Raw genomic sequence first — 14,174 nt, 5'->3', positions numbered from 1 at the left:
CCACCATCATGTCCAATCTGTCTTCCAATTCCTCATTGTTTTCCCCTAAATCTATAAAGGTCAATTTGTCTCTGACTCTACGGCCACTCTAATTCCTACACTGAATGGTGGTCCATGCCGAGTGGTGTCCACTCTATCCTTTGTCAGATGCATCCCCCACACTGCACCGCTTCATCCAACAAATATTTTTGAGGGGCTTACTTTATACTCCGTAAATACTGCGGTGAATAACGGACAAGGAGCTGTGGAAACAGAGTTAGCACCAGATAGTGACAAACACTAAGTGAAGAATTAAAATAGGATGACAAAACAAAGAATGGCTATCCTGGACTATGTGTTCAAATACAAAACATCAGTGGGAGTTTCGACTAGGAGTACAAGTTTTTAAGTAGAAAAATAAGTCTGCTGGGACGATGGCATCGGCTATCAAGGCATCCTAGGATGTAAGGAGATTGTTTCAAATGCCAACCAAGGACAAAAAGGATAATAAGCAAAAATGTGCATGAAAGCTCAATTTGTTAGTTTCCAAGCACCTCTATTTAAATATAGCACCTTCCTGAACGTATCTTATTATGTGTATGAACATTTTTTTATGTACTTCTTTCTAGAGTGTAAACTCCATAAAGTCACAACTGTCTTGCTCTTTGCTGTTACACCAGTGCCTACAGTCTTACATACAGTACGCATACAAATAAGTATCGGTTATATTAATGAACAAAATTGTGCGAAATGGGAGAGCAGACAGAAAAAAGTAATTAAGTGAGTCTAAGGGTGGAGGAAGTCTTCCTGGAGATGTTAAAGTCATTTACCTCAACTAGTAAGATTAACTGGGCTTTAAAGTCTCGGCCAGGCGTCTTAGCTTTGGCTCTCAGGCACCAAGCTTTCACAACTAACACTCAACACGTGCACAACCTCCAACCCCTACAGGTCCCCGCTAGGAGGAGTCCCACCCCCGGCCCTGCAGCCCGCCCACCCTCCGCCCCGCCCCGCCCGAGTTCCGGCAATCTTCAAGTCGCAAGGGTTGCCGGGAGTAGTAGTCTTCCTGTCTGGGCCTGTAGGTTCTAGCGCACTTCCAGAACTACGCTTCCCAGGAAGCCTTGCGGCAGAGGCGGCAGAGTCACCTGACCCGGACCCTGCAGATGCGATGGCGGCACCCGTGCTGCGCTGGGGCAGTCCTGGAAGACGTTGGGCTTTAGCGTGGGTGGATGGCGGTTCTCGCCACCGAAGAGGGGCTCCGACTGGTCCCACGTCCAGCCAGATAAGGGGACAGAGTTCAGTGGTTCAGCAGCCCGTCCAAACGGCACAGAAGCCTAGGAAAGGGTATACGATTTTCATACCGTTATTGCCCAATTAAATGTGAAGCGGAATTGAGGGATCAGGGAGATGCAGCGGGGTCATTAGACGTTTTGGTGGGTGGGCGGGTGTTTGCCCATATCGTGGAATTCTGAATCCTCGACGGAAAGCACAGGCCGCCAGCCCCGTCCCCGCACCTAACCATTGTATTAAAAGTAGGCTTATTTGGGGAACTACTGAGTGTATGAACTAGCAAATGCATTCTTGAGCCGAATGCTTCAAAAGGAAAAGTGGACTCATTCACTGTACAGAGCCATATTTAGCTGACATTTAACGCTGTTACGGGCTAGCAGTATTCTAAACGTAGAAAGAGCTTTTTAACTACAAGCTCTGGGTAGGGGGGGGCATAATGTTATTAGAAATATCAATAGCCAGAAAACACTAGCTGTCTGTGGAGGCGGTTTATGTTAAACATGTGCTCTAGACATAGGGGATATTCCCCCTGGTTATTTAAGAACTTCACTTATTTTGCCAGATATTTCCTGAACAGCTGTTTATGTTTCACTGTATAAGACATAAATAGTTTCTTTTTAGATGCAGAAACATAAGGCAAGTTTCTAATATTTTGTTTTTTCTTTTAGGCTGACATTATTCTTGCTTTTCAGTTAGAGAAACAGAGGGAAAATGCCCAAAGGCATTTAATTTCTATTTTCATAAATCACTTTTTTGTGAATGGAAAGTACATTTTTCGTTCATGTAATGAAACCACAAAAATATTCTGAATAAGGTTTTAGAGAAGCAAAATTTCTGATGAATTCTTAGTTAATTCTTACAGTTTACAAACTTTAAAAAGAAGGACAATAACTTTTGTGTGTGTGTGTGTGTGTGTGTGTGTGTGTGTGTGTGTGTGGTGCTGGGGATGGAACCTAGGGATATTCTAGCATTACGTTACACGCCAGTCCTTTTTTATTTGACTTTTTTAGAAACAGGGTCTCACAAAATTGCTAAGTTGTCAAGGCCAGCTTTCAACCTGGCATCCGGCTGTTCAAACCTCTCCCAAGTACTGGGATCACAGGTGTGCAGCAGCACACATAGCTGGAAATAATCTTTTTGTAGCATCTTAGATATAAAACGTCATGTGTTGAAATGATTGCAACGAAACCCAATACATGTTAACAAGAATCTGTATAATATAGAAAATTGCTTGGGAAAAGAGCAAGATAGGAACATATATAGATTTTATATGAATAAGCATACTTACAATTATTTGGAGAGACCTGGATACCATCCCAGCAAAGTAGGCGTGGCCATATAGGAGAGATTATTACAGACTTTAACATTTTAGATCTAATAGCAACCAAGTATGAACAAACAAAACCTGAAATTAGATCTCAGTAATTGGAAGTAATTTGGGGTACCAAACAAGTCACATCTGATGGATTATTCTTTTCCTTTCTAAAAATGTTCAGGTTTATCACTTAATGGTGATCTATTATATCTGTGTCACTCTGGTCATTGTACCTGCAAGTCATTGCTACAAAATCAATTCAAAACATGGTTGAAACTTTTCTTTTTAAACTGTTATTTCTCTAGTAGTAGAAGCCTGCCACTTGTATTAAATCTAAATAATGTTTGAAAGGTCAGCTTTTTTCATTGACTGAGTGATTAACTGATAAGGTACAGTTAATGTAGAAATTGCGCTTTGGGACAGAAGTCAGCCAAGCAGTCGTCACCTAATAGCCATTTCTAAATTGTATTAAGATGTCAGATTGTAGCCGGTCGTGGTGGCACACGCTTGTAATCCCCGCGCTTGGGAGGCGGAGACAGGATGTTCGGAGCCAACCCCACTGGCTTAAGAGACCCTGTTTCCAAAAATAAAAAAGTACAAAATAGGTCTGGGAGTGTAGCCTGGAGGTAGAAGGGCTTCCAAAAAAAAAAAAAAGTACCACCAAAAAAAAAAAAAAAAAAAAAAGATGCCAGATTGCTTTGTTCATTGTTGTCATCCAGTTTGTACATTGAACATCCTAATGCCATGTTGTGAACGATATTTTGCCAATATCATTGTAGATGTTCATTATAATGAGTTTTCAATTTAGTCACCAATAAAATAGTATACATTTTTCAGCATAAAGATATACAATTTTAATAGGTTAAAAGCAAATAGAAATTTAACATTTGTTGTTTACTTTATAGAAATTCATGCATAGAGACAGATGTATTTCTTAACCATTGTCTGTTTCTCTTTAGTGAACACAAATGGGCAGCTGTGGTAGGATTGGAAATTCATGCCCAGATTTCCTCCAACTCTAAACTCTTCTCTGGATCACAAGTATGCTTTGTAGCGCCTCCAAATTCTTTGGTTTCTTTTTTTGATGCATCTCTGCCTGGAACTTTGCCGGTAAGGTTTTTGTCTAATCCTACTTTCATTAAACAGTGTTTATGTTATATAAAACATAGATAATGATTTCCCTGTTTTAATATTTTTTTACAACTCTTAGGAAATACTTGTTTAGGGAATTTCAGGTAAAGAGGGATGGACTAAAGGTTTTCTAAAAGCAGTTATCTGTCATTGTTTCTAAATCTGAACATATTCATATGTTCAAAAATCACAAATATTCTGGAATGCCTATTAGATACCAGATACTACGTTGCAAACTGATTCACAAAGATGAGCAAAGATCTCTGTCCTTTGAAGAGTTCAAAGACTAGTAGGGGTGGTGTGTCTTACAAATAAATAGACAACAACGTGATTATTCCTGTGAAGGCAATATACGGAGGATGGTTTTGGAACCTAGAGGAGGTACATGTAATTCATGAAAAGGAAGAACTATTGTGAAGATAGGGGTGCATTTGGTTAAGGGAAGGTTGTATAAGAGGCGGTGTCCGAGCTTTTTGAGAAGCCAAGTAGTAGTGAAGCAGATAAGTGAAGAAGGAGGAGCCTAGTTATAGGAGGAGCATATGTTACATCATATCACAGTGTAATATCAATAATGACGATGGTTATTGAAAATTAAGAAGTGATCAATGATGGAGAAAAGAGATAATCACAATATACACTGAATTAATATACTACTAATTTTTGGTTGACTCGGGGAATGACTGAGCCCAGTATACCCATCAGCAAAATTTCAGCATATGTTTTCAGATAATTGGCTGAAACTATATATATATATATATATATTTTTTTTTTTTTTTTTTTTTTTTTTTGCGGGTCTGGGGGTGGAACCCAGGGGCATTTGACCTCCGAGCTACACTCCCTGCCCTATTTTTTTATTCTTTATTTTGAAACTGGGTCTCACTGAGTTGTAGAGGGCCTCACTAAGTAGCTGAGGCTGTCCGCGAACCGCGATCCTCCAGGTCTCAGCCTCCCGAATGCTGGGATTATAAGCATGCGCCACCACGCCTGGCTGGCTGAAATTATATTAATAATAATTTTTAAACTTATAATTCAGTTTTGAAGAAAAGGATGGAAAGAGCAATGTAAATGTTTGAGCTAATAAATAGCCTGTGATATCCCTGATATTCCCTATCTTGAGCATATTAGAGAAAACATATGTCCTTCTCTTTCTGTGCTAGGCTGATCTCACTTAACATAATGTTCTCCAGGTCCTTCCATCTTCTTGCAAATGACAGGATTTTGTTCTTTCTTTATTGCTGAGTAGAATTCCATTGTGTGCATTTCCCATAATTTTGCAATCCATTCATCTGTTGATGGAGACCTAAGTTGGTTCCATATTTTGACTATTACAAATTGTGCTGCTATGAACATAGGTATGCATATGTTACTGTAATTCTCTGATTTCAACCCCTTTAGAAAGATACCCAGGAGTGGTATAGCTGGATCATATGGTGGATCCATTCCCAGTTTTCTAAGGAATCTCCACACTGATCTCCATAGCAGCTGAACTAGTTTGCACTCCCACCAACAGTGTAAAAGAGTTGTTCTTTCCCCACATCCTTGCCAGCATTTGTTATTTTATTTCTTTATGCTTGCCACTCTGATTGGAGTTAGATGGAATCTCAGCATATAAACTGCAATTTTATTTGCACTCCAAATGTTGACTCAGTGCATGGTTGAAATAGTTGCTTTATTTAGTAGTTAATAACAATAATAAAGCTAATATGTATGGAGCCCTGATTATGTGCCAGGGTTCCATTCTAGACATTTTCTATTGATAAACATATTTAATATTTACATTGGTCCTATAAGGTGGTGACTGCTACCATATTGTCTTACAGATGAGGAAACATGCCCACAAAGGTTGAATAGCTTGCCCTCAAATCACAACTTACAAGTGGTAGAGTGAGATAAGGTGAGATAAAACCCAGACAAACTGGCTCTAGTCAGAAAAATCTAACCACTGGTCTTTGCTGTCACTTACTGAATGCCAGCTATGTGCCAGAGACTTTTTTTTTTTTGGTGGTGGGGATTGAACGCAGTGGCATTCTACCTCTGAACTACATCTCTGGCCTGATTTTTTTATTCTTTTATTTTATTTATGGTACTGGAGATGGAACCCAGGGGTAGCCCTATTTTTTATTCTTTATTTTGAAACAGGGTCTCACTGAGTTGCAAAGGGCCTCACTAAGTAGCTAAGGCTGTTTGTGAACTATGATCCTCTCATCTCAGCCTCCCAAGTACTGGAATTACAAGCATGTAGGTAGGGATTGTCATGGGAGAATATCAGGCAGACTTTTTTTTGGTGGTGGTCCAGGAATTGAACCTAGGAGTGTTCTACCTCTGTTCTACAACCCCAGCCCTTTTGAAACAGTCTTGCCAAGTTGCTAAGAACCTCCCTAAATTACTGAGGCTGGTCTCAAACCTATGAACCTCCTGTCTCTGCCTCTCTAGTACTGGAATTACAGGCATGCATCACCATGCCTGGCTCTGCTCAGGCACTTAAATACAAGTGAAGGCTGGTTGAATGAGCACTGGCAGGCTTGCAGGGGCAGAGATCTACTCATCTCAAAGACAGTGCCCAGATGAAGATTCTTGGCTAGAACTACCTCTCATGAGCGTATGTTACTTGGGGCTTTGATTTTACTAGAGAAACATCTCTGTTTTGATATTTTTTCCCTATTTGTGCTTTTTGTCATGGAGAACTCTTATCGCTGCAAACTATACAGGCTATCTGGGAGGGGGGGAGTACAGGGGAATGAACCCAGAGGCATCCTGCCTCCAATTTTTACACCCTCAGCCCTTTTTATTTTTGTTGTAAAACAGGGTCTTGCTAAGTTGCCGAGGCTGGTTTTGAACCTGCCATCCTCCTGTCTCAGTCTCCCAAGTACTGGGAATATAAGTGTGCACCATCACGCCCAACTAAGACTATCTGTGATTTGCTTTTGGGTCTCTCTAGAGCATAAATTTCCAAACTTATTGGCTTACTGACTCTTTTCAGAAAAAAACTTCCCCCTTGGGTGCTTCCCTCACCCCCTTATTCAGTACCTCACAATTGCACCTGACGCTTCTGCTGCCCCCAAGATGTTTCTAGCATCCTTCCTGGAAGCAGTATCCTGGACTTTGGGAATCTATGTTCTAGAGAAACACAGGTGTAAAGATATGTTTATCTGTCTTTCTTTCTCTCAGTATCTGTTTATGCAGAGAGTTTTGTTTGTTTGTTTGTTTGTTTAAGAAGAAGAGAACATTTCTAACCCCAATCAGAATGGCAATTATCAAGAAGTCAAATAATAAATGTTGGTGAGGATCTGGGAAATAGAATCTCTTCTACACTGTTGGTGGGATTATAAACTAGTTCAGCCACTCTGGACATCAGTATGGAGATTTCTTAGAAAACTGGGAATAGATCCACCATATGATCCGGATATACCACTCCTGGGTATCTTTCCAAAGAGATTGAAACTAGAGAACTACAGAAATATAATATATGCATACTCCTGTTCATAGTAGCACAACTCACAATAGCCAAATTATAGAAGCAACCTAGGTCTCCATTAACAGATGAACGGATTACAAAATTATGGGAAATATGCACAATGGAATTCTACTCAGCAATAAAAAAAGAACAAAATTATGTCATTTGTAAGAAAATGGAAGGACCTGGAGAACATTATATTAAGGGAGCTCAGCCAATCAGAAAGTAAAGGGGCATATGTTTTCTCTATTATGCACACGCTAAGGAGTTATTAGGATACAAGAGGGACTCCAGATAATGAAGGAGAACCCTCAGTGGGGCCAGGGAGGAGGTCCAAGGCAAGGGGAGGAGGAAGACAGAGGTTCATTAAGAGAAACATTACCATTGACTGTACATAAGTGAATATACCAACATCAGTACTCTGTATGGGAAGGAGGAAATGGGAGACAAAGGGGGGGCCTGTATGTCACTGTCAACATGATTTACGTTATGATGTGAGGTTATAGTGCACCAATGAAATCATATAAAAAAGAAACTGTTTTTCAGATATAACATTTAAGTTCTTTTTTGGATGGAGGCTCTGCTCTAGTAGAGTTAAAATAATACTTATTCAGACAATGGAGTTGTTTCTACCTCTCATGAATAGAAAACGTTTCTATGTGGTCATTTATTTTTATTAAGAAGTTAGGTATAAGTGAGTCTCTTCTAAAGGGTTTTTCCAACTGGCAATGTGCTATATCCAGCAGGGTACTTATTATAGTTCATATTTAGAAACAGATCCATTTGCAGATAGCCATATTTCTGTAAACAGACAATAGAGTCTTCAGTTGTGCCTAAATGCAGTCAAATATTAAAGACAGTTCAAAATAACTAACAGGCCAGTATGTTTTGAAAGACTTCTGGTCATGCACCAAAGAAGGAGGTGCTTGTCTAATGATAAGCGTACCAGTAAAACAGCAAAGGGGTTGGGAACAGGGAGCTGTGAGAGCCTGGCTTACAGTCATTAAATGCTATACAGAGGCTAGGAATGCAGTTTTACATGAGCTAGGATTTGTTTCTCTTCTTTGGAGCCAACAGCACTCATAGTTTGAGTAGTCTAAATGGTGATTGTCATAACAGAGCTTATCTGCGTCTTTTTCAGAAAAGTTTGTCTTTAAAGGACCAATTTTAGGATGTAATTAAAATTATATCAAAACTCCCAGAATACAGCATTGTCACTGAAAACATTTCAAAGCCCTGTGAATTGTTTATAAATAGATTAAAATGTACTAGAATGTTTAAACATGTGTCATTCTCTATGCCCTATAGGGATGGAATATGCTGATACCCTTCCTGACTCTGCATCTGGAAACTGCTTGTAACAAACTCACAATCTGAGAGAGCGTTTTGATCAGTGAAGCCAAGAAGTATATGTACTTCTGTTGATGCTTGATGCTCTCTCTGCTCGAGGTTGTGCTGTGTCCTTCTCTCTTGGGGCTCCCCCCACACTTGCTGACCACTTCTCAGGCAGCTATTTCCCTCCACCAAGGCCTGATGTGTTGGTTCCTCACGCCCCATTCCTTGGCTCTCATTCTTCTGCTTCCTGTATCCTCCTGAGTAATTATTCACCCTCAAATAGAGTTTCTATCTGTGTTCTAGGCAACGAACCTGTACATTTTCATCTGTATGATTCATCAACATCTTAAATTCAGCAACAGGTAGAAAAAATAATATGCTTAGAAATGGACATTATGATGAAATGAGTGTATAAGAGGGAGAAAGAAAAAGAAAGACATAGCAAATAAGAAGCAGAAATCATTGGGAAAAAAGGATGATTTATTGAATTGATCGTTTTGGAAAAATGGGTTAGCTTTTTTTTTTTTGGTGTGTGGTACTGGGGGTGGAACCCAGGGGCATTCTACCTCTGGGCTATACTCCCAGACCTATTTTATACTTTATTTGGAAACAGAGTCTCAGTAAGTTGCTGAGAGCCTCACTAAGTAGCTGAGGCTGGCTTCGAACCTGTGCAATTCTCCTGTCTCAGCCTCCCAGGCGCAGGGATTACAAGCGTGTGCCACCACACCCAGCTATGGGTTAGCTTTTGGAGAAAAATATATAGCTCATCTAATATATCAAAACAAAATTTAAATATGTATTTATAAATTAAGTGTAAAATCAAACCCAAAGCAGAATATAGGAGGATTTCCTTTGAGAAACTCTATAAGCATATAAACAAGAAAAATAACTCATAAGGCAAAATGATGGAGATTTGTCTACTTTATTCGTCTAGCAAATACTTATTGGCCCACTCTTCTTTTAGGAATCTGTCCTAGGAAAATAATATGAAGAAATGTGGGCTAAGGCTTATATGCAGAGATGTCTGTAGCAGGGCTATTTATAAGCGTGTAAAATTGGAAGCGACCAGAATTTCTCAGTGGTGGGGAAGTGGTTGAGTAAATGATGATTCATCTGTAATAGTGGAACATTATTAAGCCACTAATAATGTTTATATGCAGGACTTTTAGTGGCATAGAAAAATGCTCAAAAGTTTATTGAGATGAATAGAATTTGTACTCTTCCTTTGCCTTCGTTTCTTGTAAAAGGAGGATAATATATGTGACTCATTGGACTTTTGTGAAAATTGAACTAATCAATGCCTTAAAACAGTCACTGCAAGAAATAAGTACTCTGTAAATCTTACTTAGTAATATAACATTAGTGATTGGTGGCTTTCACATCTGTGTGTGTGTGTGTGTGTGTGTGTGTGTGGTTGGTTGGTGGTGTTGGGGATTGAACCCAGGGACATTCTACCTCTGAGCTACATTCCTAGTGCTGTTTGATTTTGGAACAGGGTCTAAGTTGCTGAGGCTGGCCTCAAACTTATGATCCTCCTGTTTCAGCTTCCCACGGTACTGAGGCTACAGGCCTGTTGGCTTTCATCTTTGCCAAGACTCCTCTGATTTACTGAGCACAGTTATGTTCTCAGTGACAGCAAAAGTAAATGCTACATACAATTGTCACTTAACCAGGATTTCTTTAGTTAGGTGATCTAGCTCACAAAATTAACCTGCTGTTCCATCACATCAGAGACACACAGAGAATTAAGTGACCAGTAAATAAAAGTATATTGGAAGGCCGGGTGTGGTGGCGCACACTTGTAATCCCAGCATTCAGGAGGTGGAAACTGGAGGATCTCAGTTCGTGGACAATCTCAGCTACTTGGGAAGACCCTTCACAACTCACTGAGACCCTATTTCAAAAAAAGTAGAAAGACTGAAAAATGGGGCTGGGATGAAGCTCAGAGGCACAATGCCCCTGGGTTTCATCTCCCGTACCGCAAAAAAAAAAAGTATATTGGATAACATTATTTCTAGATTAATTACTTCATATGCAAAAGAAAAGGCTGTTAACATTTTTAATGTGTTAGTACATATAGTAATGTGTTGTAGTTTTTTTGGTGGTACTGGGATTCCTGGAAGCCCTTCTACCTCCGGGCTACACTCCCAGACCTATTTTTACATTTATTTGGAAACAGGGTCTCCTAAGCCAGCGTGCATGGCTGGCTTCAAACCTGCGTGATCCTCCTGTCTCTGCCTCCCAAGCGCGGAGATTACAAGCGTGCGCCACCACGCCCGGCTGTAGTTTTTTTTTTTTTTAATACAAAAAGTAGTAACCAGTTGTTTTCCAGACACAATAATAAGGGATAGAAAAAGGCACTTAGGTTATAGTGTAAAATCTTTTTCTGTACATCAAATTTAGTCTGTATGTAATTTCTTTTATCCTGCTTTTGCATTAAAGACATGCCTATGATTACGGAAGCCCACAGTGGCCAGGTGTGTAGAAGTTCTTTACAACATCCTCAGATTGATGAGTAAATGTTTGAGTACCTTCACTGTGTTTATTACCTTTTTTTCCTTTTCTTTTCTTTTCTTTTTTTTTTTTTTTTTTTTTTTTTTTTTTTTTTTTTTTGGTGTTACTGGTGTTCCTGGAAGTCCTTCTAACTCCAGGCTACACTCCCAGACCTATTTTTACATTTTTAAAAATTTGGTAACAGGGTCTCCTAAGCCAGCGCACGCGGCTGGCTTTGAACCTGCATGATCCTCCTGTCTCTGCCTCCCAAGCATGGGGATTACAAGTGTGTGCCACCACGCCCAGCCTTTCCTTTTCTTTCTTTTTTTTTTTTTTTTAATGTGGTACTGAGGTTACTGCAAACCCTTCTACCTCCGGGCTACACTCCCAGACACCTATTTTTTATCTTTTTATTTGGAAACAGGGTCTCTTAAGCCAGCGAGGCTGGCTTTCAACCGGCGCAATCCTCCTGTCTCTGCCTCCCAAGCGCGGGAGTACAAGGATGCGCCACCATGCCCGGCCATTTATTACCTTTTGATTTAGTAAAAAGTAAGAATGCTTTTAAAAGAAATTTTGAAGCCAGGTGTGGTGGCACACACTTGTAATCCCAGTATCTGGGAGGCGGAGACAGGAGGATCGCAGGTTCTTGGCCAGTGTTGGCAACTTAGTGAGACCCTCCACAACTTAGTGAGGCCCTATTTCAAATTAAAGAATAAAAATAGGACTGGTGTATAGCTCAGAGGTAGGATGCCCCCAGGGGCGTTCAATCCCCAGTACCACAAAAAAAGAAATTTTATAACAAATATCTGTATACATTGTATTCATGCTCTCTCTTGGTCATGTCTTCATCCCTTCACTTTGGGACAGGCCGGGTGAGCCCCAGGATGCAGTAGGCAGGATGCAGTAGGCAGGGAGACCAAGTGCCATTTATTATGCTTCTGCCAATACACAGCTGTAGTGAAGCAGCTCTGAAGCAGGTAGAAGGTAGAAGGGGGTTTTGCCTTCGTGGAGTATGGACAGGCAGGCAGGCAGTTGTCGTGCCTGTTAATAAATGTGTGCACAGTGGAAATGTGGTGCATTTGAGCCCCGGGGAGGGCAAAGATAGGAGGAGGGGGGCTGTGAAATTGGCCAAGTGAGAAGCGAACAGGATGTACAAGGTCCAGAACACCAGGGCAGGGCTTGCTCTAGGAGCTGAAACACATTCTGTTTGTCAGAGGTAGAGCAGAGGCCCTGGAAAGGTGTCGGGGGTGCCTGCCCTCTGAACTTCAGGGCCTGCCCAGTCCCTTGCCTTGCCCTTTGCTCGAGTGATCTGAAGTATCTGTCTCTCCTCTTCCACTCTAGATGGGACTCTGTTAGAATGTCTCTGAGATTATATGTACTCGAGGGAAGGATTTCTGATGTTGACATTTGAGGTCTCTCGGTATCTGACAGCTGCTTAACCACAGTCCTAGAGTGAAGGCCACCAGTCAAGGAGCCCTGGGGATTGACAGGGGACTTTTAATCAGCATTTTAGTACCTTTTTTGTGTGTGTGGTACTGGGGATTGAGCCCCCGGCCCTGTTATTTTTATTTTGAAACAGGGTCTCACTAGGCTGATGAAAGTCTCACTCTTTGCTGAGGCTGTCCTTGAACCTGTGATCCTTATGTCTCAGCCTCCCAAACAGTAGGATTACAGGTGTGTGCCACAATGCCTGGCCTAGTACTTCTCTTTAAAATGTAACCTGATAGCTAAAAATGTTTAGATAGTTGAAGACATTTTCCAACCTGATGGACGGGGTCCACAATAAAAACAAAAGCTAAAGGAGATGGGAGTTAGTAGATAATGCACAAGGTAAAAGGATCCTTAAAATGTTTAAAGCTTTTATCAATAGCCTCAGAGAAATAAGGTAGCTTGAAACAAGAACAGAATACTACCTTTTAAAAAATGAACAATCAGAATAAAAATTAGCTCTTAGAAATTAAAATTATACTGCTCCTTGTTTCTCACAAAGAAACTTCAAAAGATTTAGAAGATAGCTGTATCCCCAGCCCTGGGGATGGCGCACACTTGTAATCCCCGTGCTTGGGAGGCTGAGACAGGAGGACCGCACAAGTTCAAAGCCAGCCTCAGCTACTTAGTGAGGCTCTCAGCAACTTAGACCCTGTTTCCAAATAAAGTATAAAATAGGTCTGGGAGTGTAGCCCGGAGGTAGAAAAGCCCCTGGGTTCCACCCCCAGTACCACAAAAATAATAAATAAATAAATAAATAAATAAGATTTAGGAGATAAAGTCAAGGTAGTCTTCCTGAGAATAAAACAAATGTATAGCAAATTGGACAATAGAAGAAAAAAATTAAGAAAATCAGAGAATCAATCTGGGAAGTTCGATATCCAATTAATAGGATTTCCAGAACGAAAGGAGAAATAGATGCTAGAGCCGCCGGGCGTAGTGGCGCACGCTTGTAATCCCCGCACTTGGGAGGCGGAGACAGGAGGAGCGCGCAGGTTCGAAGCCAGCCGTGCTGGCTTAAGAGACCCTCTTTCCAAAAATAAAAAATAGGTCTGGGAGTGTAGCCCAGAGGTAGAAGGGCTTCCAGGAACCCCAGTACCACGAAAGAAAGAAAGAAAGAAAGAAAGAAAGAGAGAGAAAGAAAGAAAGGCAGGCTAGAAAACGATCAGATATCACAGATTAATTTTCCAGAAGTTAAGGACATGTATCTCCAAATACCAGCTATCCAGCGCAAGAAAGAAAAATAGTCTCACATGCAGGCACGTCACGAAATTTATGAACACTGAGGATAAAAATAAGATCCTAAAGCTAATAGAAGAAAATAGAAGTCCAGTCGCATTGTGAAGGATTGGGATCAGAGAAACATTAGACTTACCAACAGCAGGAGAATAAAACAGAGTCTAAAAAATTCTTTGTGGGGAAAAATCATCCTAGCCTAGAATTCTGGACCCCGCACGGTTCATCAAGTACAATAGTAAAATAATGAGCAGGCAGCCTTCCAAAATTGTGCCTTTCATTACCCTAAGGCCCTCCTGGAGCCAGGCAAGTGGTCCAGGTGCCAGTTTTGCAGCAGGCCTGAGGCCTGTTGGAGGGATGGAAGGCTGGCTCCATAATAAAGGACTCTAGAAAGGAATGGGACATGGGAAGAACTGGTATCCAGTGTTTAAATGGAGAAGAGCTTTCACATACAAT

At 40.8% G+C, this 14,174-nt stretch overlaps 1 protein-coding gene across 1 annotated transcript in view; it reads left to right on the top strand.

Moving 5' to 3' along the window:
* Positions 1-1,144: 1,144 nt before the first annotated feature.
* Positions 1,145-14,174, top strand: part of GATB (glutamyl-tRNA amidotransferase subunit B) — a gene marked incomplete at both ends in the record, with an annotated part of 86,389 nt that continues 73,359 nt past the window's right edge. The window contains 2 exons of the mRNA XM_080697092.1: positions 1,145-1,320; positions 3,541-3,691. Of these exons, the coding sequence (XP_080553218.1) occupies positions 1,145-1,320; positions 3,541-3,691 (327 nt within the window). The remainder of the gene's footprint in view (positions 1,321-3,540; positions 3,692-14,174) is intronic.

The sequence above is a fragment of the Muscardinus avellanarius genome (genome assembly GCF_963383645.1).
Source record: "Muscardinus avellanarius genome assembly, chromosome: 6".
NCBI classification, from domain to species: Eukaryota; Metazoa; Chordata; class Mammalia; order Rodentia; family Gliridae; genus Muscardinus; species Muscardinus avellanarius.
This window is presented reverse-complemented; position numbering and strand designations above follow the sequence as displayed.